We start from the raw sequence: 24,068 nt of genomic DNA, 5'->3' as shown, positions 1-24,068 counted from the left end.
TGGTATAGAGCTGTATGCATCATACTGAGCGCTGTTAGCTATATTTTCTATTAACACCAGGTAACAGTATTCATTATGATGCACTAGTTCTACACCGCTGCAAATCTACAACCACGATAATAAACGGTTATCGGTACTCACTAAGTTGTGTCAAACAAAACTTCCTTCCATTCCTTTACATAGGCAGAGTATTTAATAGTTCTTGTATTGAATATCATTACATTGTTCTAGGTGTCATAATACTGTGACTAGTCAGTGTATTATAAATATGACTTATCCAAAGCATATTTAATGTGCCTTCTACAGAATTGTCTTGGAAAACTCAGCCAGTGAATGACTGTAAACAGCCACAGGGTGGCGACATTTTCCATTTTGCCGCCACGTTCTGTATTCGCAGAAAAAAAAAATTGAGCCGTTAGATTCTGTTGGGAGGGGGAAACACACACAAATGAACCTAAGTGCATTCACAAGTTTTCAGGTTTATTTTCAAACAAAATAAAACAAACAGACATGCAGAGCATAGAAGATTCTATAGCAGATTCTAACACTCGTGTTTGCCAGGCACCGTCCAAGATCAACAGTTACAAAGTTCAGAGATGTCAAAGTGAAAGGCCGCGCAAGCAGTTGCCATTAACATGTATGATGTGCTTCTGATGAAATTACGTAAACATAAGAGAAATATAAATCTGACCAAGCCTAGCAAAGCCTGTCAGTGGTTTGATCCTTAAAGAAATCTGCTTGCATTGAGTGGAAACCCCATCAACAATGATAATGCTAAACTACAGATTTGATTGAGATGGTGGTAGTTTGCTTTCGGAAACATTTGACTTCACCTCTATGCAGAAATTAGTCCAAATAGTCATTGCAAACATGAAAGAATGCTGTTCCACGTGTGCATGTCGATGTTTTCCCTGATTGATTTACGACCAGTCCAGAAATGAATTGATGGTGTTCTTAGTCTGATGACTAATATTCAAACATTCTGAAATTAAACAACTAATATGTTCAGTCATCATAAAAAAGCCCAATATATTTCAGGTGGATCAAATGCTATTAATCTAAATGTGAAAAATAAATAATAATAATTAAAAAAACTGAAAATGAAAACAGAAGTGCACTTTGGTCAGAGTTTTGTGTCTATTGTTTATTATACCTGAAGGAACATGCTAACAAAGCAAAGTATTTGTGTAGGAAAGAGACTAATCATCTTTACAACCAGAATAATTTACTTTTTTTGTTTTATTTCAAAATGTATTTTTATATGAAATATTTTTTTCAGTAGACATGACTCTTGCATAATTTGAATATAATTCTCACCAACTATTTGTCTTCATTGAAGTGACTGTCATTTTTTTAAAATCCACCTTTTAACCTTTTTGAAGAGAGGTGTGATTTCCTGCTAAATTAGTAGTGTAAAGTAGAACGTATATCGAGTACTATTGATTCCCAACCAGGGTGCTGTCAAACCTAAGTGAACCATGAGCTCATTGGGGCTGCCATAGTAAATGATCATAATAATTCTAGGACAAATAAAGTGAAATTTCACTTAATTTGTCCTAAAACTATTATTCAGGTGGTAGTGGGCGACTGCAGTAGTAGAGTTTCAAGTTGCACTTACGGATGTAGCGCCGAACTGTATTTACTGACATTTGTTTTCTTAAGAGTTCCTGAGCCCATGTGATGATATCCTTTCCACATTGATGTCAGTTTTTGATGCAGTGGCGCCTGAGGGATCAAAGGTCACGGGCATTCAATGTTGGTTTTCAGCCTTGCCGCTTACATGCAGTGATTTCTCCAGATTCTCTGAACCTTTTGATGATATTATGGACCGTAGATGATGAAATCCCTAAATTCCTTGCAATTGTACATTGAGGAACATTGTCCTTAAACCGTTCGACTATTTTCTCACAAAGAGGTGAACCTTGCCCTATCTTTGCTTGTGAATGACTGAGAAATTCAGGAAAGCTCCTTTTATACCCAATCATGGCGCCCACCTGTTCCCAATTAGCCTGTTCACCTGCGGGATGTTCCAAACAGGTGTTTGATGAGCATTCCTCAACTTTCTCAGTCTTTTTTGCCACCTGTCCCAGCTTTTTTGGAACATGTTACAGCCATAAAATTCAAAGTTAATGAGCAAATGGTCAAATTTCACTTAATTTGTCCTAAAATTATTATTCAGGTGGTAGAGTGGACGACCGGTTAACACATCTGCCTCACAGTTCTGAGGAGCGGGGTTCAAATCCTGACCCCGCCTGCGTGGAGTTTGCATGTTCTCCCAGTGCCTGTGTGGGTTTTCTCCGGGTACTCCGTTTCCTCCCATATCCCCAAAACATGGGTGGTAGATTGATTGAAGACTCTAAATTGCCCGCAGGTATGAATGTGACTCCGAATGGTTGTTTGTTTATATGTGCCCTGAGATTGGCTGGCAACCAGTTCAGGGTGTATCCCGCCTCTCGCCCCAAGATAGCTGGGATAGGCTCCAGCACGCCCGCCACCCTAGTGAGGATAAGCTGTACAGAAAATGGATGGATGGATGGATGAATAATTTTTCTCTACTACAAATAATTATTTGTTTATCGAGCAATGCCATCATTATATACTGCAAGGCAGAACAAATAAATGCCCTTTCATTTGATGGATACAATAAATCTGTATATCTACCTGGTGCCATCCATGCAACAAAATAAGTAATGGCTTCCTGCATGTATATTAGCTTTGTATTCAAATAAACAGCACCAGATTTCACAAAGCGTAAGTTCATTTCTGAGTAAATTGAGACAAAATCATCATTCATTCATTCATTCATTTTGTTTGGTGGTGTGCAATGAGATTTTTGTTATGTAAAATGGGTGCATCGACGCCATAAAGGTTGGGAAACCTTGGTTTTGGGAACTTGATTTGGGCCGTAACTCACAAAAGAGTGAAAAGATGTGTGATTTCAAAGGTGTACTCGGTCAAACACCTAGTTTTGTTTGTGTTCCAGAAACTGAACACCACTGCATATAACCTTCTATATTTTGGTTAGATCTTTGCAAAAATGGGCATTATAAAATTACTAATTAGCAGTAATACAAATAACAAGCATAACTATTTCAGATACAGTATAAGAATGACCTTAGTTCCAAAAGGATGGGGGATGTCCATGCCATAATATAATGGCTACATTTTGAGTTGATGAGGTTAAAAATATAAGCTTCAACTCAGCTTCTTCAAAATGTGCCCACAGATGAGCCAAGATGTGCTTGAAGTGCAAAATGTGCTAATATCGTGATCGACCTCCTTCAAAAGCATGATGCTCCTTATGAGCTGCAAGCAAAGCAAATATGAGCATTACTTACATTTATGAGCTTCACAATGTATGAATAACAAAAACACACAATGTGAAGAAAGACTCACGTTTGTAAAACACTGCTTTAAATGGCGTCTGTGGAAGGAGCTCGTGGATCCTCTCTAAAATTTTAGACTCCTCAGCGCAGGACGCGTTTCTGTTCCACACCTGAACAACATCCTCTCTGTCTCTTACACTGACGCTGACACCAACCACTTCATCCTCTGTGAGTTAAGTGAGTCAAGGGCAATTGGTTGAATATTGACTGTAGATTAGATGCCTTACGAGAGTTATGAAACGATAGTTTACCGGTAGCACAATAATCACTGAACTGTTCCCCAATGGTGGCTAGTAGCAATTCCTTCCACACAGCAGACTGTGAACATGAGGACAAGTTTTATTAGCTCATCACATGAATGTGAAAATCTGAAATACCTGTTATTTATTCAGTTAAATTACTCACTGTGCACTCTTTTGGTACTTTCAACCTCCAAACACCACCTTTGGCATTACTCTCTTCCTCCCTGTTTGGAAACAAGCAAAGTGACATTATACATTACATAGATTTATACTATTTAGTCAATAGATGCACACAAGTATTCACTCCACATATTGATCTTCAATTTAACTCACCACAGTGGTTTTCTTTCACCTTTCATCAGGTGATAGCTGGACCTCAGTGGCAAGATGGAGACATTGGGTATGTTGTTATAAACTCTCCAAAAGTTCTAGAGGAAACAAATATTTTATTATCATTTCCCGATAAAGGAAGTACTGACAGTGTCAGCATTTTACTGTATGGAAATCCCAGCCAGAGGATTTTATTGACCTTTATCTAGCAATGCTATTGATAGGGATTCGCAACAGCCAATTTGACTTCTGCAAGACTGTGTAAAAGAAATGAATGAGTCCGATGAATATGATGGCAATTATTTTAAGTAGCCTACGAAACCTAAACTTCTTAAATTTAGGACAAGAGAATAATTGAACTCGAGTTCCAATGAGAAAGTTCAAGTCTTGCTACGGTGCTGTGTGTATGATGCAGTCATTTTGTAACAAGACTAGAAAATCTTGCCTGAACTGTTTCGACGGTGTAGATTTTCTTCAGGTTGGACTCACATTCAGCTGCTGTAGCTCCTGGTAGAGATCTGACAAAGGGGATACTTATTTAAATAGATTTCTCTTCGGAAAAAATAACATTTGACATGTTCCGAATACTATTTCTCCCCAGCGTGTGTCACGTTCCCGTGTGCTGCCGATCAAACAGACAGCATGGAGGTGGGAATCACATGACAAATCAGCAAGTAAACAACTCTGACCTCATTAGAACACAGCACCATCTAACATGTACATGAGGTGGAGGATGAGGCTTGTGTAATGATGATCTGAAATGACGTGGATGTAAGTGGGGCCTAAGAGGAATATGAGCCACATGTTTTTAAAGGCGACCCAGTAAGGAGTCAACAGGTTTGTAGCAATAAAACTTCCTATAATAACATGTAACGTGAGAAGTGAATTTGACCTTGTTTGAAATTAGTTTTGAGCATTTTTTTTTTATTATTCTAGGATCCTCACAGGCAGGTGTCTTAATGTACAAACCCAATTCCAATGAAGTTTGGGACGTTGTGTTAAACAAATAAAAACAGAATACAATTATTTGCAAATCATGTTCAACCTGTGTTTAATTGAATACACTACAAAGACAAGATATGTAATGTTCAAACTGATAAACTTTGTTTTTAGCAAATAATCATTAACTTAAAATTTTATGGCTGCAACACATTCCAAAAAAGCTGGGACAGGGTCATGTTTACCACTGTGTTACATCACCTTTTCTTTGAACAACATTCAATAAACGTTTGGGAACTGAGGACACAAATTGTTGAAGCTTTGTAGGTGGAATTCTTTCCCATTCTTGCTTGATGTACAGCTTCAGCTGTTCAACAGTCCGGGGTCTCCGTTGTCGTATTTTACGCTTAATAATGCGCCATACATTTTCAATGGTAGACCGGTCTGGACTGCAGGCAGGGCAATCTAGTACCTGCACTCTTTTACTACAAAACCACACTGTTGTAACGTGTGCAGAATGTGGTTTGGCATTGTCTTTCTGAAATAAGCAGGGGCGTCAATGAAAAAAACGTTGCTCAGATGGCAGCATATGTTTCTCCAAAACCTGTATGTACCTTTCAGCATTAATGGTGCCTTCACAGATGTGTAAGTTACCCATGCCACTGGCACTAACACAGCCCCATACCATCACAGATGCTTGCTTTTGAACTTTGCGTCCATAACAGTCCGGATGGTTCTTTTCCACTTTGGCCCGGAGGACACGAAGTCCACAATTTCCAAAAACAATTTGAAATGTGGACTTGTCGGAACACAGAACACTTTTCCACTTTGCATCAGTCAATCTTAGATGAGCTCGGGCCCAGAGAAGCCGGCCGCGTTTCTGGGTTTTGTTGATGAATGGCTTTTGCTTTGCATAGTAGTTTCAAGTTGCACTTACAGATGTAGCGCCGAACTGCCTTTACTGATATTGGTTTTCTGAAGTGTTCCTGACCCCATGTGGTGATATCCTTTACACATTGATGTCGGTTTTTGATGCAGTGCCGCCTGACGGATCGAAGGTCACGGGCATTGAATGTTGATTTTCGGCCTTGCCGCTTACATGCAGTGATTTCTCCAGATTCTCTGAACCTTTTGATGATATTATGGACCATAGATGATGAAATCCCTAAATTCCTTGCAATTGTACGTTGAGGAACATTTTCCTGAAACTGTTCGACTATTTTCTCACGCACTTGTTCACAAAGAGGTGAACCTCGCCCCATCTTTGCTTGTGAATGACTGAGCAATTCAGGGAAGCTCCTTTTATACCCAATCATGGCACCCACCTGTTCCCAATTAGCCTGTTCACCTGTGGGATGTTCCAAACAGGTGTTTGATGAGCATTCCTCAACTTTCTCAGTCTTTTTTGCCACCTGTCCCAGCTTTTTGGGAACATGTTGCAGCCATAAAATTGTAAGTTAATGATTATTTGCTAAAAACAAAGTTTATCAGTTTAAACATTAAATATGTGGTCTTTGTAGTGTATTCAATTAAATATAGGTTGACCATGATTTGCAAATCATTGTATTCTGTTTTTATTTGTTTAACACGTCGCAACTTCATTGGAGTTGGGTTGTAGGTCAAAGAGAAAATGGGTCAGAAAAGCTACCATAGAAACTTTGTGTTATTTAAATACAATAACTTTAGTTAAATAATCCCAGGATAACAGTTAATATCATTTTAAATATTCCCTTCTACATGCGTCCATACATTTCTTTGTTTTCTTGGGGTCAGACATAGGCTATTTCAAATGGAAATCAGTGACTTACCTATCAAGCCAGAAGGTCCAAGCTGAATGTAACGGTAGAGTGTCATTTTCTCTCTCGTTCAAGAAGCTTCCCAAATCTGGGTCTAGTCCTCGGATGTGAATGCTGGGCTCCAGGAGAGCCACCGGGCTTGATGGAGAACTCAAGTGTAGTAACGTGGCAGCCACCGGGACTGCCATTGTTGTTTTTCACCGGAGAACTAATGGCTTTGTTAATATATATATATATATATATATAATACAAAACAAAACAAAAAACAAAAAAATACACGGCGTCGTCTGCAGCTTTCTGTGTTACGTTTGCCTGCTGAAAGTCATCCTGGTGATCAGCTGATGACTCTTCGGCCGATTCACTACGCACTCACAACAACAACTACAACAAACACAATGACGTTCGCTGTGTGAATAAGCAAACCAGACGTTTCTACGTCTGACGTCCAGGGAAAACCATACGTAGTATTTACCGTTGAAGCAGTTGAGTTTGAAAGAAGTATAACCCTTCCGAAACGTGTCTTCCGTAAATGTATGACGTGAACACGTAGACATGCGCAGTCTTCAGCCGGACCAGCTTTGTTATGTTGCTACCTGCTATTCCTAACTAGCAAGTCCTGCATTGCCCTGCTTTACCTGAGGCAGCAATGGACACAGACGCGTTATTGGAAGCGTTTCAAGGCAAACCTTACACTCACTAAAAACAATGATACCGCATTCGTGAGAGTTTTTTACATTTTCTTTTTCTTGTAATGTGCGGATGGTTGCTAACTACGTGATCGCAACTTAGCTTGCAACCTAGCAAGTTTATTACCCTGTGCAATTTCCATAACTTCTTCCTTCATTCAATCAATATCAAGTAAATATTCCAACGCTAGGTCATAACTGATTATTGTAATAAACGTGCTACTATACAAAAACTTTCAATTGAACCGCTGTTTTCTTTTGGAATTGATTTTATGGTGTGGCGTGTACAGTACGGTACCTACTTGTTTTTTGTTTGTTTGCCCCCCCTTGACAAAGTCATACTGAAACATCATCAGTTGTCTAAAACCAATATTGATAAATTACTCGTTCCTTGTCGCTTGTCTTCTTGAGCAGTCTCCGAAAACGTTCAGCTTTCAATTTTGGTCAGAATCACATTACAACTTGAAAATGTCATTGACAGATTTTGAGAAGAAAGTGAAAAGGGATACAAGTCCCGTATTGGAGCAATTCCTGTGTCATGTTGCCAAGACGGGAGAAGCAACGTGAGTTTTTACAAATTTGTATAACCTACATTGTATTGTCATTGTCTCGGTGGTATTACAATTGTTTGTGATCATTCTTTTGCAGACTTGATGTGACCAAATATCTGATCTCTCCTAGGATCCCGTGGTCACAATTCAAATCGTACTTCATGTTTAAGTTGGAGAATGTCATAGATGATTTTCACTCATCGACCCCTGAGCAGAGAGGAGCGCACAATCCCAATGTAGAACACGTTCCCTTCGAGGAGATGAAGCAGAGGATATTCAAAATAGTTGACAGTTACAATGGGTGAGTGAAAAAAAGTGATCATTTTTGCATTCTTTCAGTTTAGCTGTATTTGTAATAATTCACCCTGCGTCTTAATAGTTGAACTGAAACTATAAAAGTGATACATGTGCAATTTTAAAATACAATTCAAACTGTTCGTTGGTGTCAAATAATAATTGTCATGATATACCGTATGTACTAGCTTTCCAACATATCAGTGTTGACTTGATCTATACTGCATGGCACACTCCTACATTTGTATAAATGTCCTAGCTGTGGCTTAGGGATATAGTTTTATAATGTATATAATATATATAATATAATACAGCTGGAAGAAATTAAACTGACAAGAAAAGAAACACCTACCACTCATTCCGCAGCCTTATCCAGACTTGAATGAGTTTTAATAAGATCATTAAAGCTTATGCTAGGCTGAGACAAGTCTTGTGTGTTTAGGCTGGTCTGTATTTGCCAGCTGGGCAATGTTTCAAGTTCTATGTTGATGCTTGCGGTTTGCCCGTGACTCCTTCTAAACATATCTGTTGGTAACTTTCCCAGAATCCCATTCACCATTCAGCGTCTGTGTGAGCTGCTCACTGACCCTAAACGTAACTATACAGGAACAGATAAGTTTCTCAGGGGTATAGAAAAGGTTGGCAGTTTATTACTATTTCAGTATTAATAATGAGTGATGTTAGAGATTTATTAAATATTCATATTCCTTCTTTATATGCCTTACAGAATGTAATGGTGGTCAGCTGTGTGTACCCCACATCAGAGTAAGTACAAACGTCACGTTTCACTTTTGTGCTGAGTATTTGCCCCTTAACTGTCAGTTTTGTGCATTTCTGTTTTGTTTTTTTTTTAACTGAAAAATGGGACATCCAGTTCAAACAGAATGAACGGAGTGATGTTTCCTCGCACCTCTTCTGTAAACTCAGACAGGTAGGATCCACGATTAAAGGTCCTACAGCTTGAAAATGTTCTCAAGCGGCATAGTTGGTTACTTTGAGGATGAATCTTTTTGGCCCTCACATGTGCAAAAAAATGGGCATGTTATTCTTTTGCAGTCGAAATGTCAACGGACCAGGCTTGCCAAAACAGCTCAACAGGCCAAAGCTCTCATTGTCGCCATCGCTCTCCACCAATGGCCTCCCTGAGTGTGCAGTCAGCAAGGTGCCAGAGTCCACTGCAGAGGAGGAGCGCTGCTTCAGGTAGTGTGAACAGCGCTTAACAAAATTATTAGACCACCTCTGCAATATTTCTTAAGAGGCGAATGTTGTCCTAATCTGTTCACCTGATTGAAAATCGGGGCCAATCTTATGATTGAAAATCGGGGCCAATCTTATGATTTTCAGCTGATCGATATCGGGTGTAACAAATTGCATCTTTTAATTTTATAGTTTTTTAAGAATGCAAAGCAACAAAATAATCCTGAGGAACACAAATATTGCCAATTGGAACAGAAATAAGTTTTATACACCACAACATTACATGCAACACAGACGGAAACGTAGCATGAGTAAACACGACAGACGGAACATTCTGGGCCCGGTTATTTTAACCGCTGGTTAATCCCTAACCACAGGTTAAATTCTTAGCCCGCCGTTAGCTAACCGACCGTTAAATATGCGTTGTTCAAAACATAGTTAGTCACGTCATTAGTTAACGGCACCGTCAAAGTTAACCGTGTGGTTGACGTCACTGGTCAGCGCCAATATATCCCACAATTCCTCATTTTGTTGGACTTCCGGTTGAGCGAAAAAACTGTCGTGAGCCGACTCAGGCCATTTCGCACAAATGTTGGTGAACTTTCCTGTAAGATTAAACAACCATAAACCTATTATTGTTTTGTCCACTGTAACAGTCTACAGCACAGGTGTCAAACTGGTGGCCCGGGGGCCAGATCCGGCCCGCCACATAATTTTATGTGGCCCGCGAAAGCAAATCAAAATTGCTCATTGTGTTCTGGTGTAATACCATTTAGATATTTGCAAGCCTTTTTTTGTTACCAATCCCTCTTTGAAAAGAAATGTAATAGTTGAAAAACATGTTTTTATAGGCTTTTGATTTCAAAGCTGGTTATTCATCAATGTGTTGTGTATATTTTATGCACTTAGAATATATGTCATACTCTTTCATTTATATGGGTTCACAGCCGTAGCGGCCCTCCGAGGGAAGTCATAGCTGCGATGTGGCCGTGACAAAAATGAGTTTGACACCCCTGGTCGACAGGAACAATATGATAATAGCTATCATATTGAAATGAAATTCACTGAATTTATTATTTATTATTAATATTAATGTTCCAAATGCGTACAGCTCTCTGTTTTGTACTTAAGATTGAATACAGAGATTTTATAGCTGATTCATTGATTTTATGCTACATATCAAGCAATAATTATCATACCCCATGTTTAATTTAGATGGTTTGAAAAGAAAAAAAAAATAACTCCTGTTTTATCATTATTATGCTGAATGCCAGTTGAGGTTCATTGTACTTTGTTTTATTTATTTAAATTATTTTGAAATATAATAATCACTAATGACCTTTACATATACATACATATATTTATGTAAAATGCATCATCATTTCCATGTCTCTTTGAACGAACTTTAAATGGTATTCAATTATCCAGTGAACAGAGAAAATCAGTAAAAACTTTTGCAGGTGCTTCACATGGATGTAATAGGATTCTGTCAATATCTCTTCCTGAAAAACTGACTTCTTTGTGGGAAATAATCAACAATTCTTAATAAATCCATGAGCTAATTCTTTTGGCTTGTTATAGCTATTTTAATCTACATTATTATATCTAATTGAATCAAATTTTAGACTGTTATTCAAGTTACCGTGGACAAGGAAAGACATAGACATTTTACGGGTGCTTCATACAGACGCAATGTTTACCTATTTCCAATATTTGTTTTTGACTTCATTATGTAAGATCATTCTAATGTCCAAATAGAGCACAGATCCCCGAAAATTATTTATTGAATAAATCTATGGAATTCTTTGGATGAACGCTCATATTTGTTTGGCAAAGTTTTAAGCCGGATGCCCTTCCTGACGCAACCCTCTGCATTTATCCGTGCTTGGGACTGGCCTACAGTTTGCACTGACTTGTGCCCCCATAGGGCTGCATTGAATAAATCTATGAAATGTATGTTATTTTCCCAACTTTTAATGTCTCATGTCTTGAGATGATGCACACCAACTTTGAAGCGAATCGTTAGCCGCGAACGCATTCTCGAGAGTTAACCACACTATTAAAGGGTTAGCGGCGGCCCTGAGTTGTGTTATCTTGAACATCACGTTAACAGCCGGTTAAAGTTAACAGAGTTTTGGATAACGGTGCCGTTAAAGTTAACGGTTGGTTAAGTCTACTAAACCCAGTGATTCTCAAATAGTGGGGCGGGACCCCCTGGGGGGTCGCGTTGCGATGCCATGTGGGGCGTGTGAGACCCTAAAGAACATGATTTGCTGTACAAGAATAAAGTGTAATTGCACATACACTGCAGTAGATGGCAGTGGTGCTCTCGTTGCTCTTGCTCTTTTCTGTTTCAGTGAAATTCATGCACTTTATTTTCTGTTACAAACTAAAAACAACATTAATACATTTATTCTTTATTGTAAATTGATCTATATCTTTCTTTTGTACTTTCTTCAATGTTTATAAGGATTAGATTATATTATTCTTTATATACAATATTATCTAGAGGTGTACTCGTGAGGGCTGCGGGTGGGAGGGTCGCAAATTTTTTTCTTCTTCCTGGGGGGGTCGTAACAGAAAACAATTGAGAACCACTGACTTAACCAGTGGTTAAAAAATGACCGAGTTTTGAACAACCGGGCCCTGGAAGTTGTGGCGGGCCTGCTCTAACTAGAGGGAAGTGTAACATGAAGCTAGCATCGTGTCAAAGGCATAATGTCTGCAGTATGGGAATATTTTATCTTGGAAAGCAGAGACAAAGTAAAGACGACTTGCATCCATCCATCCATTTTCTACCGCTTATCCGAGGTCGGGTCGCGGGGGCAGTAGCTTTAGCAGGGACGCCCAGACTTCCCTCTCCCCAGCCACTTCATCCAGCTCTTCTGGGGGGATCCCGAGGTGTTCCCAGGCCAGTCAAAGGATGTAGTCTCTCCAGCGTGTCCTGGGTCGTCCCCGGGGTCTCCTCCCGGTGGGACGTGCCCGGAACACCTCACCAGGGAGGCGTCCGAATCAGATGCCCCAGCCAACTCATGTGGCTCCTCTCAATGTGGAGGAGCAGCGGCTCTACTCCGAGATCCTCCCGGATGACCGAGCTTCTCACCCTATCTCTAAGGGAGAGCCCGGACACCCTGCGCAGGAAACTCATTTCGGCCGCTTGTATCCGGGATCTTGTTCTTTCGGTCACAACCCACAGCTCGTGACCATAGGTGAGGGTAGGAACGTAGATCGACCAGTAAATCGAGAGCTTCCCCTTCCGGCTTAGCTCCTTCTTACAATGTGATACAATGTACGCATCACTGCATACGCTGCACCGATCAGCCTGTCGATTTCCCGTTCCATTCTTCCCTCACTCGTGAACCAGACCCCAAGATACTTGAACTCCTCCACTTGGGGCAGGATCTCATCCCCGACCTGGAGAGGGCACGCCACCCTTTTCCGACTGAGGAGCATGGTCTCAGATTTGGAGGTGCTGATTCTCATCCCAGCCGCTTCACACTCAGCTGCAAACTGCTCCAGTGAGAGTTGGAGGTCATGGCTTGATGAAGCCAATAGAACTACATCATCTGCAAAAAGCAGAGATGGAATACTGAGGCCACCAAACCGGACCCCCTCTACGCCTCTGCTGCACCTAGAAATTCTGTCCATAAAAGTATGAACAGAATCGGTGACAAAGGGGAGTCCAACCCTCACCGGAAACGAGTCCGACTTACTGCCGGATATGCAGAGCAAACTCTGACTCCGGTCATACAGGGACCGAATAGCCCGTATCAGGGGTTTCGGTACCCCATACTCCCGAAGCACCCCCCCACAGGACACCCCGAGGGACACGGTCGAACGCCTTCTCCAAGTCCACAAAACACATGTAGACTGATTGGGTGAACTCCCATGCACCCTCGAGGACCCTGCTAAGAGTGTAGAGCTGGTCCACTGTTCCATGGCCAGGATGAAAACCACACTGCTCCTCCTGAATCTGAGATTCAACTTCCCGACGGACCCTCCTCTCCAGCACCCCTGAATAGACCTTACCAGGGAGGCTGAGGAGTGTGATCCCCCTATAGTTGGAACACACCCTCCGGTCCCCCTTCTTAAAAAGGGGGACCACCACCCCAGTCTGCCAATCCAGAGGCACTGTCCCCGATGTCCACGCAATGTTGCAGAGGCGTGTCAACCAGGACAGCCCTACAACATCCAGAGCCTTGAGGAACCTCATCCACCCGTGGGGCCTTGCCACCGAAAAGCTTTTTAACCACCTCAGTGACCTCAACCCCAGAGATAGGAGAGCCCGACTCTGAGAACCCAGGCTCTGCTCCCTCATGGGAAGGCGTGTCGGTGGAATTGAGGAGGTCTTCGTATTCTCCCCACCGGCTCACAACATCCCTAGTCGAGGTCAGCAGCGCCCCATCCCCACTATACACAGTGTTGATGGTGCACTGCTTCCCCTCCTGAGACGCCGGATGGTGGACCAGAATTTCCTCAAAGGCGTCTGGAAGTCTTTCTCCACGGCCTCACCGAACTCCTCCCATGCCCGAGTTTTTGCTTCAGCGACCACCAAAGCTGCATTCTGCTTGGCCAGCCAGTACCCATCAGCTGCCTCAGGAGTCCCACAGGCCAAAAAGGCCCGATAGGACTCCTTCTTCAGCTTGACTGCATCCCTCACTGTTGGTGTCCACCAACTGGTTCGGGGATTGCCGCCAAGACAGGCACCAACCACCTAACCGCCACAGCTCCGGTCCCCCGCCTCCCCCGGAACATGACCAAAGTTCTGTCAGGTGGGAGTTGAAACTCCTTCTGACAGGGGATTCCGCCAGACGTTCCCAGCAGACCATCACAATACGTTTGGGCCTGCCACGTCGGACCGGCATCTTCCCCCACCATCGGAGCCAACTCACCACCAGGTGGTGATCAGTTGACAGCTCGCCCCTCTCTTCACCCGAGTGTCCAAGACATGCGGGCGCAAGTCCGATGATACGACCACAAAGTCAATCATCGAACTGCGACCTAGGGTGTCCTGGTGCCATGTGCACGTGTGGACACCCTTATGCTTGAACATGTTCGTTATGGACATGCCGTGATGAGCACAGAAGTCCAACAACAGAACACCGCTCGGGTTCTGATCGGGGGGGGGGGCCGTTCCTCCCAATCACGCCCTTCCATGTCTCACTGTCATTGCCCACATGAGCGTTGAAGTCCCCCAGCAGAACGATGGAGTCCCCAGCGGGAGCGCTCTCCAGCACCCCCGCCAAGGACTCCAAAAAAGGTGGATACTCTGAACTGCTGTTTGTTGCATAGGCACAAACAACAGTCAGGACCCGTCCCCCCACCCGAAGGCTTAGGGGGGCTACCCTCTCGTCCAACGGGGTGAACCCCAATGTACAGGCGCCGAGCAGGGGGGCAATAAGTATACCCACACCTGCTCGGTGCCTCTCACCGTGGGCACGGTGTTCTGTTATTGGACTTCTGTGCTCTTGACGGATTGTCCATAACGAACACCATGTTCAAGCACAAGGGTGTCCACACATGCACTTGACACCAGGACACCCTAGGTCGCCGTTCGATGATAGACTTTGTGGTCATGCCATTGGACTTGCGCCCGCATGTCTTGGATACTCTGGTGAAGAGAGGGGCGGAGCTGTCAACTGATCACCACCTGGTGGTGAGTTGGCTCTGATGGTGGGGGAAGATGCCGGTGCGACGTGGCAGGCCCAAACGTATTGTGAGGGTCTGCTGGGAACGTCTGGCAGAATCCCCTGTCAGAAGGAGTTTCAACTCCCACTTCCGACAGAACTTTGCTCATGTTCTGGGGTAGGCGAGGGACATCGAGTCCGAGTGGACCATGTTCCACGCCTCCATTGCTGAGACGGCCTACCGGAGCTGTGGCCGTAATGTGGTCGGTGCCTTTCGTGGACACCAACGGTGAGGTATGCCGTCAAGCTGAAGAAGGAGTCCTATCGGGCCTTTTTGGCCTGTGGGACTCCTGAGGCAGCTGATGGATGCTGGCTGGCCAAGCGGAATGCAGCTTTGGTGGTCGCTGAAGCAAAAACTCGGGCATGGGAGGAGTTTGGTGAGGCCATGGAGAAAGACTTCTGGACGGCTTCGAGGAAATTCTAGTCCACCATCTGGCGTCTCAGGAGGGGGAAGCAGTGCACCATCAAAACTGTGTATAGTGGGGATGGGGCACTGCTGACCTCGACGCGGGACGTTGTGAGCCGGTGGGGAGAATACTTCAAAGACCTCCTCAATTCCATTGACACGCCTTCCCATGAGGGAGCATAGTCTGGGTTCTCTGAGGCAGGCTCTCCTATCTCTGGGGTTGAGGTCACCGAAGTGGTTAAACTCCTCGGTGGCAAGGCCCCTGGGGTGGATGAGATTCGCCTAGAGTTCCTAAAGGCTCTGGATGTTGTGGGGCTGTCCTGGTTGACAAGCCTGTGCAACATTGCGTGGACATCGGGGATAGTGCCTCTGGATTGGCAGACTGGGGTGGTGGTCCCCGTTTTTAAGAAGGGGGACCGGAGGGTGTGTTCCAGCTACAGTGGGATCACACTCCTCAGCTTCCCCGATAAGGTCTTTTCAGGGGTGCTGGAGAGTAGGGTCCATCGGGAAATCGAATCCCAGATTCAGGAGTTGCAGTGTGGTTTTCGTCCTGGCCGTGGAACAGTGGACCAGTTCTACACCCTCGGCAGGGTCCTCGAGGGTGCATGGGAGTTTGCCCAACCACTCTACATGTGTTTTCTGGACTTGGAGAAGGCGTTCGACCGTGTCCCTCGGGGTGTCCTGTGGAGGGTGCTTCGGGAGTATGGAGTACCGAACCCCCTGATACGGGCAATATATAGGCCACCGGTATGGTGGCCTATATATTGCATCTCTGCTTTTTGCAGATGATGTGGTTCTGTTGGCTTCATCAAGCCGTGACCTCCAACTCTCACTGGAGCAGTTCGCAGCGGCTGGGATGAGAATCAGCACCTCCAAATCTGAGACCATGGTCCTCAGTCGGAAAAGGGTAGCGTGCCATCTCCAGGTCGGAGATGAGATCCTGCCCCAAGTGGAGGAGTTCAAGTATCTTGGGGTCTTGTTCACGAGTGAGGGAAGAATGGAACTGGAGATTGACAGGCGGATTGGTGCAGCCTCTGCAGTGATGCGGACTTTGTATCGATCCGTTGTGGTAAAGAAGAAGCTATGCCGAAACGCGAAGCTCTCGAGTTACTGGTCGATCTACGTTACTACCCTCACCTATGGTCATGAGCTGTGGGTCGTGACCGAAAGAACAAGATCCCGGATATAAGCGGCCGAAATGAGTTCCCTCCGCAGGGTGTCCGGGCTCTCCCTTAGAGAGAGGGTGAGAAGCTTGGTCATCCAGGAGGATCTCAGAGTAGAGAGGAGCCAGATGAGGTGGCTGGGGCATCTGATTCGGATGCCACCCGGACGCTTCCCTGGTGAGGTATGCCGGGCACGTCCCACCGGGAGGAGACCCCGGGGACGACCCAGGACACGCTGAAGAGACTATGTCCTTCGGCTGGCCTGGGAACGCCTCGGCATCCCCCTGGAAGAGCTCGATGAAGTGGCTGAGGAGATGGAAGTTTGGGCGTCCCTGCTAAAGCTACTGCCCCCACGACCCGACCTCGGATAAGCGGTAGATAACGGATTTGGATGGATGGACATTGCTCCATCTTGTGACCGGATCAGTTCTCGTTTTTTTAAACTCCCTGATCGGTGATCGGCCCTAAAAATCCTGATCGTGTAAACCCTACTTAAAAGGCTGTCCGCCTATGTCGTACCCTGCGTTTAGAGGATGCTCAGTCTCTCAAATGTAGCAGTCGCTGCACTCCACTACTACACTGCCCTGGATAACCATTTGCATCTCGGGATTTTTGTCCCTGTGGAGAACAAGTTTTTGTCTGAGGAATTTGCTGGGTTTGAAGTGCATTGTAATGTTGTTTGTCGGAAGTCCTTAACGGACACCAAAGGGACCACAGAATTCCACCAACTGTAATTGGATTTGGCACCAGATGAAATGTAAATGATCTTTTCACAGTCATCATTGTATGTTGTTTTGACATGTAATGTTAGCAATATACAAGGGCACAACAGAGATTCACAACATATTAAAAACGCAAAATGGTCATCAAGTATGACATCAGACAGTGACAATATAGATATTTGATGCAGTTGGATCAGTACGGTACCTATCAGAAACGACATATCACAATGATCAATATTTTTTCCACCAGAAGTGTAGACAAAATTTGTTTTTGAAATAAAACACATTTCTATTTTTACAGCACCGACCCTTCACTCTCGGGAAGTGAAATCACTCAGAGCCGGAAGAATAAACACACTGATGAGGAGAATTCTGCTGCTGAGAAGCACAATAGCAAGAGGCTAAAGGTCAATAAAAAGCAGGAGGAGGACGACACAGCAAGTGAAAACAAGGAATTCTCTTGTAAAGGCACACAGAGCTTAGCAGCGAAGCGTGAATCTCTGGAAGACTCTTGCTATCACGAGTACAAAAATGAAACATCTTGTCACACACAATCCATTCTCGATGATCCAGGTATGTGTACACGCTCTGCCAACTCTTGAATCAATTCAGAGGTTTAAATTTGAGTGGACCCTCTACAGTCGAACACAATCAGTGGGAGGCTCGCTAAACGAATGAATAATGCTTTTTTCTCCCCCCAACATTCTGGACTGTTCTCTCCTTTTTAAAAAAAATAAAAAATAAAAAAATAAAAATAAAAAGTTAAACTTAAAATTTTGTTGTTGAAGGTTGTTTCAATAGTCAAGATCCAGTTTTATAACATCTGAAAGTTTGTGTGTGAATAGATAGGAGCGATACAGTCACCTAGTGGCATTATAAATATTACTGGAAAGATGTATTGGTAAAAAAAAAATTATTCATGCAATTGAGATGACACTCATACTGTGCGTAGTGTTAAAGAAATTGACATTAAACATGCTTCTTTCTAAACCACCACAATCTTTCGGCGTCCGCATTTTTGCACAAATTGTTTTCAAAGACATGTTTGCTAAATCCTAAATTGGCTGACTTCACGGGTGTTCAGTTTAGGGGATTCCACTGTAATTTACCCCAGCAGAACGAAGTGGAAAGTCATATTACAATCGAATCATTTTCCTGCATAATTTTCACCTTGTGTTTCTCCTCAGGGCCCTGTAGCCCACAGACAGAACCATGTGAAAAGGGGACAGCTGAGAAGGAGAAGGCCCACTGCAACATCACCGTTCATCAATCAGAGCTACCACTGAAAGAGAATACACTCTCTGAGCACAACACTGGGGACAGCAGCAGTGATGGAGACTGCCTGCCAAGCATCAACCTGGCGCGCTCCTCTTCTGGGAATTCACCCAAATTGTCAACAGGGGGCGATGCAGAAAATTCAAACCGCACAAAGACTGAAATCAAGGCTGGGGAAAGTGACTAAAGAGCCTCTTGATACAATTGACTCTTGAACCTATATGAAACCACACCAAGAGTACACTGTGGAACTGTAGACAGCGGGATCAGGAGTGGTGTGGACCTGGAGGTTCCTCACATAAGGAACATTTTGCTCTTTTCAATTTGAGCTAGTTGGTCAAATATCAACAAGTCTTCAAATTGGAGTAGGAAAAAGATCACAGAGCTTTTTCTCTGTTGACTATTTTTTTCTACTCCCTGGCCCACCATGTTAATATCAGACCTTTATCATGTACCCCGCAATGTGCTGCTGTGCTCATTAACATCATTGACATGGATTCCCAAAAGATACTTTGGTAGCTTGAGTTGTTTTATCTTAAGCATAGTTTTTACGTGAAGAATGTCTCCCTCCCAGATGAAAAAGTACATCTAGCTCCCATTTAATGAACTTTTCTATCAACATTTTTTTTAATTAACATTGCACTTATTGGCACTAGTTCCTTGAAGGATATTGACAATTAAATTAAGTTCAGTAGTCATTTTAGCAAAACATTGTGTTGAGTCCGATACAATTTTTCCCCTCTAATACCATAGTTGTACCCATACCTCGTTTTTGATAACTCAGATTTTTATATCACCGTACAGGCCTGTAAATCAGTTTTAGACACTTGTCATTTATGTGTTCATGTCACAAAGTAAAAAAATAATAATAATAAATAAAAAAACAGGAAAATGAATGCTTTTTTTCATTGTATTCATGGAAAACAATTATCCTGTCCTGAAATAGTGCAGTAAGTTTGGTTTTACACCATGTATGCAGCACTATTAGCTTTTGGGTAAGAAAGGTAAACAAGTCAGTAAATATTTGTGATAACATAACATTTGTGTATAATGGACAATGTTGAACATCAGAACCGCTGGCCAAGGATTTTAGTCTGGATTAAAGTTTGATTCACAAGATAATTGTAGTCTGAATCAGCAGTTCATTGGTAAGAATAACTAATAACTAGTTTCACATCAAAGAATGTAAAAAATGTATGTGTGTGTGTGTGTGTATGTATATATATATATCTATAGTTATATATATAGTTATATATATATAGTTATAGTTATATATATAGTTATATATATATATATATATATAGTTATATATACAGTTTAGTTATATATATATAGTTATATATATAGTTTTATATATATAACTATATATATATAGTTTTATATATATATATATATAGTTATATATATATATATATATATAGTTATAGTTATATATATTATATATATATATATATATATATATATAGTTATAGTTATATATATTATATATATATATATATATATTATATAGTTATATATATATAGTTATATATATATATAGTTATATATATATATATATATAGTTATATATATATAGTTATATATATATATATATATATATATATAGTTATATATATATATATATATATATAGTTGAAATCCAAACTGGTAACCTTTCTCAAACGTGTGTGAGCATTTGCATGTAATGTGTTGGACTGTCAATCTAACTGGTAGCTCAATGATAGCCATACAATACTGTGCAAAACAACTTAGTCTTATATAGTCTTAGGCTAACATTACATTTTTGATTTGTTGTTTGATCATATAACTCAATTATTTCCCTGTATCTTTACTATAGAATATAGAATACAATTACAAAATGGGCTTTTGGGATCGTACAAGTGTTTCGTGTGACCTCGCTCTCAGAATCCAATTTCAACATACCGGTATTTATATTTCATTTCTAAGAATCATACATTACAAAAGTTGCTATTCTCTATTAACTACATGGGCAAAAGAACCAATGTACAATACAGGTACATCTCAAATTAGAATATGGTAGTCCATTTATTTCAGTACTCATACACATAGATTCATTCGTTTCTGGAGTGAACACCGGTCCTCAGAACTGTGAGGCTGGCGCTCTAACCAGTCGTCCACCGTGCCGCCCAATAGAACAACCTAACTAGTTAATCTTTTGACACTACTCTTAATTTGAGATGTACCTGTATTGTAGAGTTGCGGGAAGATGTCACTAAAAGTATAATGGAATACAACCCTAATTATATATTTGTAGTTCCCACTATTATATTTTACATTGTTGAAATTACTGCTATGGTAAATGTTTCTGAAAGTGTAGATTAAACTAGGCAGTTGTATCTTAAACCTTTGCACAGTACAGCCAAAAATGCTGTCTACTGTAGCACAGATTCACTATATTGAAGGTTATTAGTAAAAATATCTGCAGGTGTTATTCATATTCACCGTCAGCGGAAAGAAATCCATGGTGGCCTTGACACTTCTCAACCAAGATTAACATGATCCCAGTTGTCAGCAGTAATGGAGGGATGGGATGCTGTTGGTCACGGAAAGCTTGCAACTCTACATGATGGCATATACTGTACATGTTGCATGTGCAGTATATTTTTGTGATATTTAAGTTGCTTAAAGGTCCCATATTTTGACTATTTAGACCTCCATAGAGTGACTCTTTAACATGGACTTAGTATAAAAGTGTCAATTGCATAAAAAAAAAAAAAAACACCTTGGTTTTGCCATATGAGTGTCCAGAAAAGGGACCGCTGACAGCTACTACTGTTTGACCCAGTTTTGTATCCACATTGTCCATATTTGGCCAAAACTGCCCCATTTCCTCTGATTGGTTCCTTCTGTGTAGAAGAACCCACTTTTGGTGTTTGTCATGTTGACAGCACTGCCTCGCGAGCAGAGAGGTAGGCGGAGAGCTCAGGCATGCGTGGATGATTTTAATTCATATTTCACGTTTACTGAGGCACCATAGAGACAATATTACATCCCAAATACTAGAAAAAGTTGGTTTGGCATAAGCCACCTTTAAGAGTAATTTTCTCATAAAGCTGAATAGGCCTTTTTAAAGGTAGCTACAAATAAATGTCCTTTCCAATCTAAGCGTTCATAAAGTCCATGCCTGTGATTTTAGAAAAATCAGGAGATTAAAGATTCCATCAGAGACCTGTGCAGACATGTAGACAAAACTCGAGTTAAATAACTTGACACATAAAGGTCACAGCTAATGGGGATACCTGGAGACCGAGACTTGGGTGAGTCATCCAATTCATCAAGAGCCTTCCATCTTGGGAAAGATTACTGAAAGAAAAGAAGCTTTTCTAATGCCTGTCCACATTTTTAAAAAGGATTTATAAGACAGATTTAGAAAATGATTCCATTACATTGCCCATGGCACAAGCTCTCTGCACTGACATAGACTTCTCACCACAGATTTGATAAGGGGTCTCTGATATAAAGTCTGCAATAAAACTAATGAGAACACAGGGGAACCAGCCAATATACAGTCGACAATTTGTGGCCTCATATGGGTTTGAAGCAGTGGTACATGACAATCCGCTCATGATATGGCTGTGGACTGATTGATTTTGACAAGTGGACATTTGTAATCCCATCATAAGAGCTACAGCAAGCTTTGTCTCATCCTGTCTTTCAGATGGGATTCTACCACAGGAGGAAGTGTCAACAATGCAGCTGTTGTGTAATTTCATATCATTTAAATTGGCTATCTTACAAACATTTATGTATTAATAGAAAGGCCAAAGCTTATTATGTAATTTGCAATCTTTAGGGTGTTGTGATAATCTTTCCACAATGGGTCAGCGCCTAAGCGAGGACAGTGACCCAGACAAAGAAATAGATGTGGCAGAGCTCCAGGAATGGTACAAAAAGTTTGTGGTGGAATGCCCCAGTGGAACGTTGTTTATGCACGAGTTCAAAAGTTTTTTTGGGGTAGCCGATAACAAAGAGGCTTCAGATTACATCGAGAGCATGTTTCGGGCCTTCGACAAGAATGGAGTAAGTAGCAATCCCTCTTGCATGTGCAAATTAGACAACAAATCGGTTGATGAGCTTTTAACACTTTGTTTTTCATGTACACAGGACAACACCATTGACTTTCTCGAGTATGTTGCAGCTTTGAACTTGGTTCTTAGGGGTAAACTGGAGCACAAATTGAAATGGACGTTCAAAATGTATGATAAAGATGGAAGTGGGTGCATTGATAAAACAGAGCTTCTTGAAATTGTGGAGGTATGCTATAATTTCAAATGAGTTATTGACAATTAAGACTTTACTGCCAATTTGTAATAATGTATATGAATGTATTTGACTTGAGACTGATCCAAACATCCTGTCCTGTCACTCCCAAGTCTATTTATCGACTGAAGAAAGCCTGTCATGGAGAGCTGGATGAAGAGTGCAATCTTCTGACCCCAGACCAAGTAGTGGACCGGATATTTGAGCTGGTTGATGAAAATGGAGACGGTGAGTGTTGGCAACAGTTGTCTGATGATTTAAGAGGTCAGTGTTAGCTTTCATGGCTTTGAGGAGTGTTAATGGAAAAGCTCACTCACTGCTAATCGTGCCGTGCGCTAACGTGGGTGTGTTGCTCGTTGTCTCTTTGATAACCCAACAAAGGACAAATATACAGAGAGTAGAATCACAAATAACCGACAGCCCCGCCCACTTAGGCGAACTCTCCCTGGACGAGTTCATCGATGGAGCGCGGAGGGACAAGTGGGTGATGAAGATGCTCCAGATGGATGTCAACCCTGGGGACTGGATGAATGAGCAAAGACGCAGTGTGAACATCTAAAGGCTGGAGAATGGACTGCCACATAAACAAAGCTTTGGTGTGACACGACACCAATCCTGCTTTGTCCCACTGTGCTTGCATGAATGTAAATATTGCACAACAAACTCAATCGAGCATAGATATGTAGTTATCATATGTTATCAAGAAAAACATATAAATTAGGATTATTAATTTGTTTTGGTGCAGACTTACTTAGTTGTGCAACTGACCAAATATACGATTTCAGTATCACTTCGGCTCCAGGCCTATTTACTTTTCTGTTCTTTATATGGATGCAGTCCCCTCCCCATTCTGTGTTCTACACTACAATAAATGTGCACAGCCACCCAGGCTAATTTCGGTGTTCATTCTGTTGGATTGTTTTGTTCCCCACCCTAGAAAATGTCTTTGTAAGATTTACATTCATGAATAAAAGTCACAAGTGATACACTTTAATAGTTTCATATAGGTATCAAATAGGAGGATCTCGTTTACTCTAGAGCAGTTTCCCACTCTTACCACCTGGCTCAGTGAGCTGTTATTATTATTATTATTATTACTACTGCTAAGTGGCC

General features: G+C 41.9%; 3 protein-coding genes across 9 annotated transcripts; 2 read left to right on the top strand and 1 right to left on the bottom strand.

Annotated features, from left to right (window-relative positions):
* Window positions 1-459: 459 nt before the first annotated feature.
* LOC133488442 (eukaryotic translation initiation factor 4E type 3-like) lies at window positions 460-7,050 on the bottom strand. Of its 2 annotated transcripts, none has more exons than XM_061796279.1 (7): window positions 6,706-7,050; window positions 4,404-4,476; window positions 3,962-4,056; window positions 3,792-3,852; window positions 3,638-3,704; window positions 3,397-3,552; window positions 460-3,306 (listed from the first exon to the last, which is right to left on the bottom strand). In XM_061796279.1, the coding sequence occupies exons 1-7, from the start codon at window positions 6,879-6,881 to the stop codon at window positions 3,260-3,262; spliced, it is 675 nt and encodes a 224-aa protein (XP_061652263.1). In that variant the 5' UTR covers window positions 6,882-7,050; the 3' UTR covers window positions 460-3,259. The 2 variants fall into 2 exon arrangements, with proteins under 2 accessions (XP_061652263.1, XP_061652273.1); XM_061796289.1 differs by having other exon boundaries at window positions 4,448-4,476.
* Window positions 6,225-19,570, top strand: LOC133488415 (serine/threonine-protein phosphatase 4 regulatory subunit 2-like). 5 transcript variants are annotated; one of them, XM_061796243.1, is made up of 9 exons: window positions 6,225-6,349; window positions 7,861-7,942; window positions 8,061-8,231; window positions 8,769-8,862; window positions 8,952-8,989; window positions 9,099-9,155; window positions 9,281-9,424; window positions 17,701-17,972; window positions 18,587-19,570. In XM_061796243.1, the coding sequence occupies exons 3-9, from the start codon at window positions 8,092-8,094 to the stop codon at window positions 18,859-18,861; spliced, it is 1,020 nt and encodes a 339-aa protein (XP_061652227.1). In that variant the 5' UTR covers window positions 6,225-6,349; window positions 7,861-7,942; window positions 8,061-8,091; the 3' UTR covers window positions 18,862-19,570. The 5 variants fall into 5 exon arrangements, with proteins under 5 accessions (XP_061652227.1, XP_061652217.1, XP_061652209.1 ...); XM_061796233.1 differs by having other exon boundaries at window positions 8,028-8,231; XM_061796225.1 differs by lacking the exon at window positions 6,225-6,349 and adding an exon at window positions 7,234-7,373.
* A 2,766-nt stretch (window positions 19,571-22,336) lies between these two features.
* guca1b (guanylate cyclase activator 1B) lies at window positions 22,337-23,849 on the top strand. Of its 2 annotated transcripts, XM_061796301.1 has the most exons (5): window positions 22,351-22,398; window positions 22,489-22,715; window positions 22,800-22,949; window positions 23,069-23,183; window positions 23,390-23,849. In XM_061796301.1, exons 1-5 carry the CDS (start codon window positions 22,386-22,388, stop codon window positions 23,512-23,514), a joined length of 630 nt encoding a protein of 209 aa, XP_061652285.1. In that variant the 5' UTR covers window positions 22,351-22,385; the 3' UTR covers window positions 23,515-23,849. The 2 variants fall into 2 exon arrangements, with proteins under 2 accessions (XP_061652293.1, XP_061652285.1); XM_061796309.1 differs by having other exon boundaries at window positions 22,337-22,715.
* Window positions 23,850-24,068: the final 219 nt, after the last annotated feature.

The sequence above is a fragment of the Phyllopteryx taeniolatus genome, chromosome 1 (assembly GCF_024500385.1).
Source record: "Phyllopteryx taeniolatus isolate TA_2022b chromosome 1, UOR_Ptae_1.2, whole genome shotgun sequence".
NCBI lineage: Eukaryota > Metazoa > Chordata > Actinopteri > Syngnathiformes > Syngnathidae > Phyllopteryx > Phyllopteryx taeniolatus.
Note: the sequence above shows the minus strand (reverse complement) of the source record. Positions and strands in the feature narration are given on the sequence as shown.

Coding starts and splice junctions, on each gene's coding strand:
- guca1b (XM_061796301.1), top strand. Junction 22,950..23,068: donor AGCTTCTTGAAATTGTGGAG/GTATGCTATAAT, acceptor GTCACTCCCAAG/TCTATTTATCGACTGAAGAA. Junction 23,184..23,389: donor GGTTGATGAAAATGGAGACG/GTGAGTGTTGGC, acceptor CCGCCCACTTAG/GCGAACTCTCCCTGGACGAG.
- LOC133488415 (XM_061796216.1), top strand. CDS start 7,340: ATGGACACAGACGCGTTATTGGAAGCGTTTCAAG. Junction 8,863..8,951: donor TTCTCAGGGGTATAGAAAAG/GTTGGCAGTTTA, acceptor TATGCCTTACAG/AATGTAATGGTGGTCAGCTG. Junction 9,425..17,700: donor GAGGAGGAGCGCTGCTTCAG/GTAGTGTGAACA, acceptor CTATTTTTACAG/CACCGACCCTTCACTCTCGG.
- LOC133488442 (XM_061796279.1), bottom strand. CDS start 6,881: ATGGCAGTCCCGGTGGCTGCCACGTTACTACACTTGAGTTCTCCATCA. Junction 4,057..4,403: donor ACACCGTCGAAACAGTTCAG/GCAAGATTTTCT, acceptor TGTTTCCTCTAG/AACTTTTGGAGAGTTTATAA. Junction 3,705..3,791: donor AAGTACCAAAAGAGTGCACA/GTGAGTAATTTA, acceptor TCATGTTCACAG/TCTGCTGTGTGGAAGGAATT.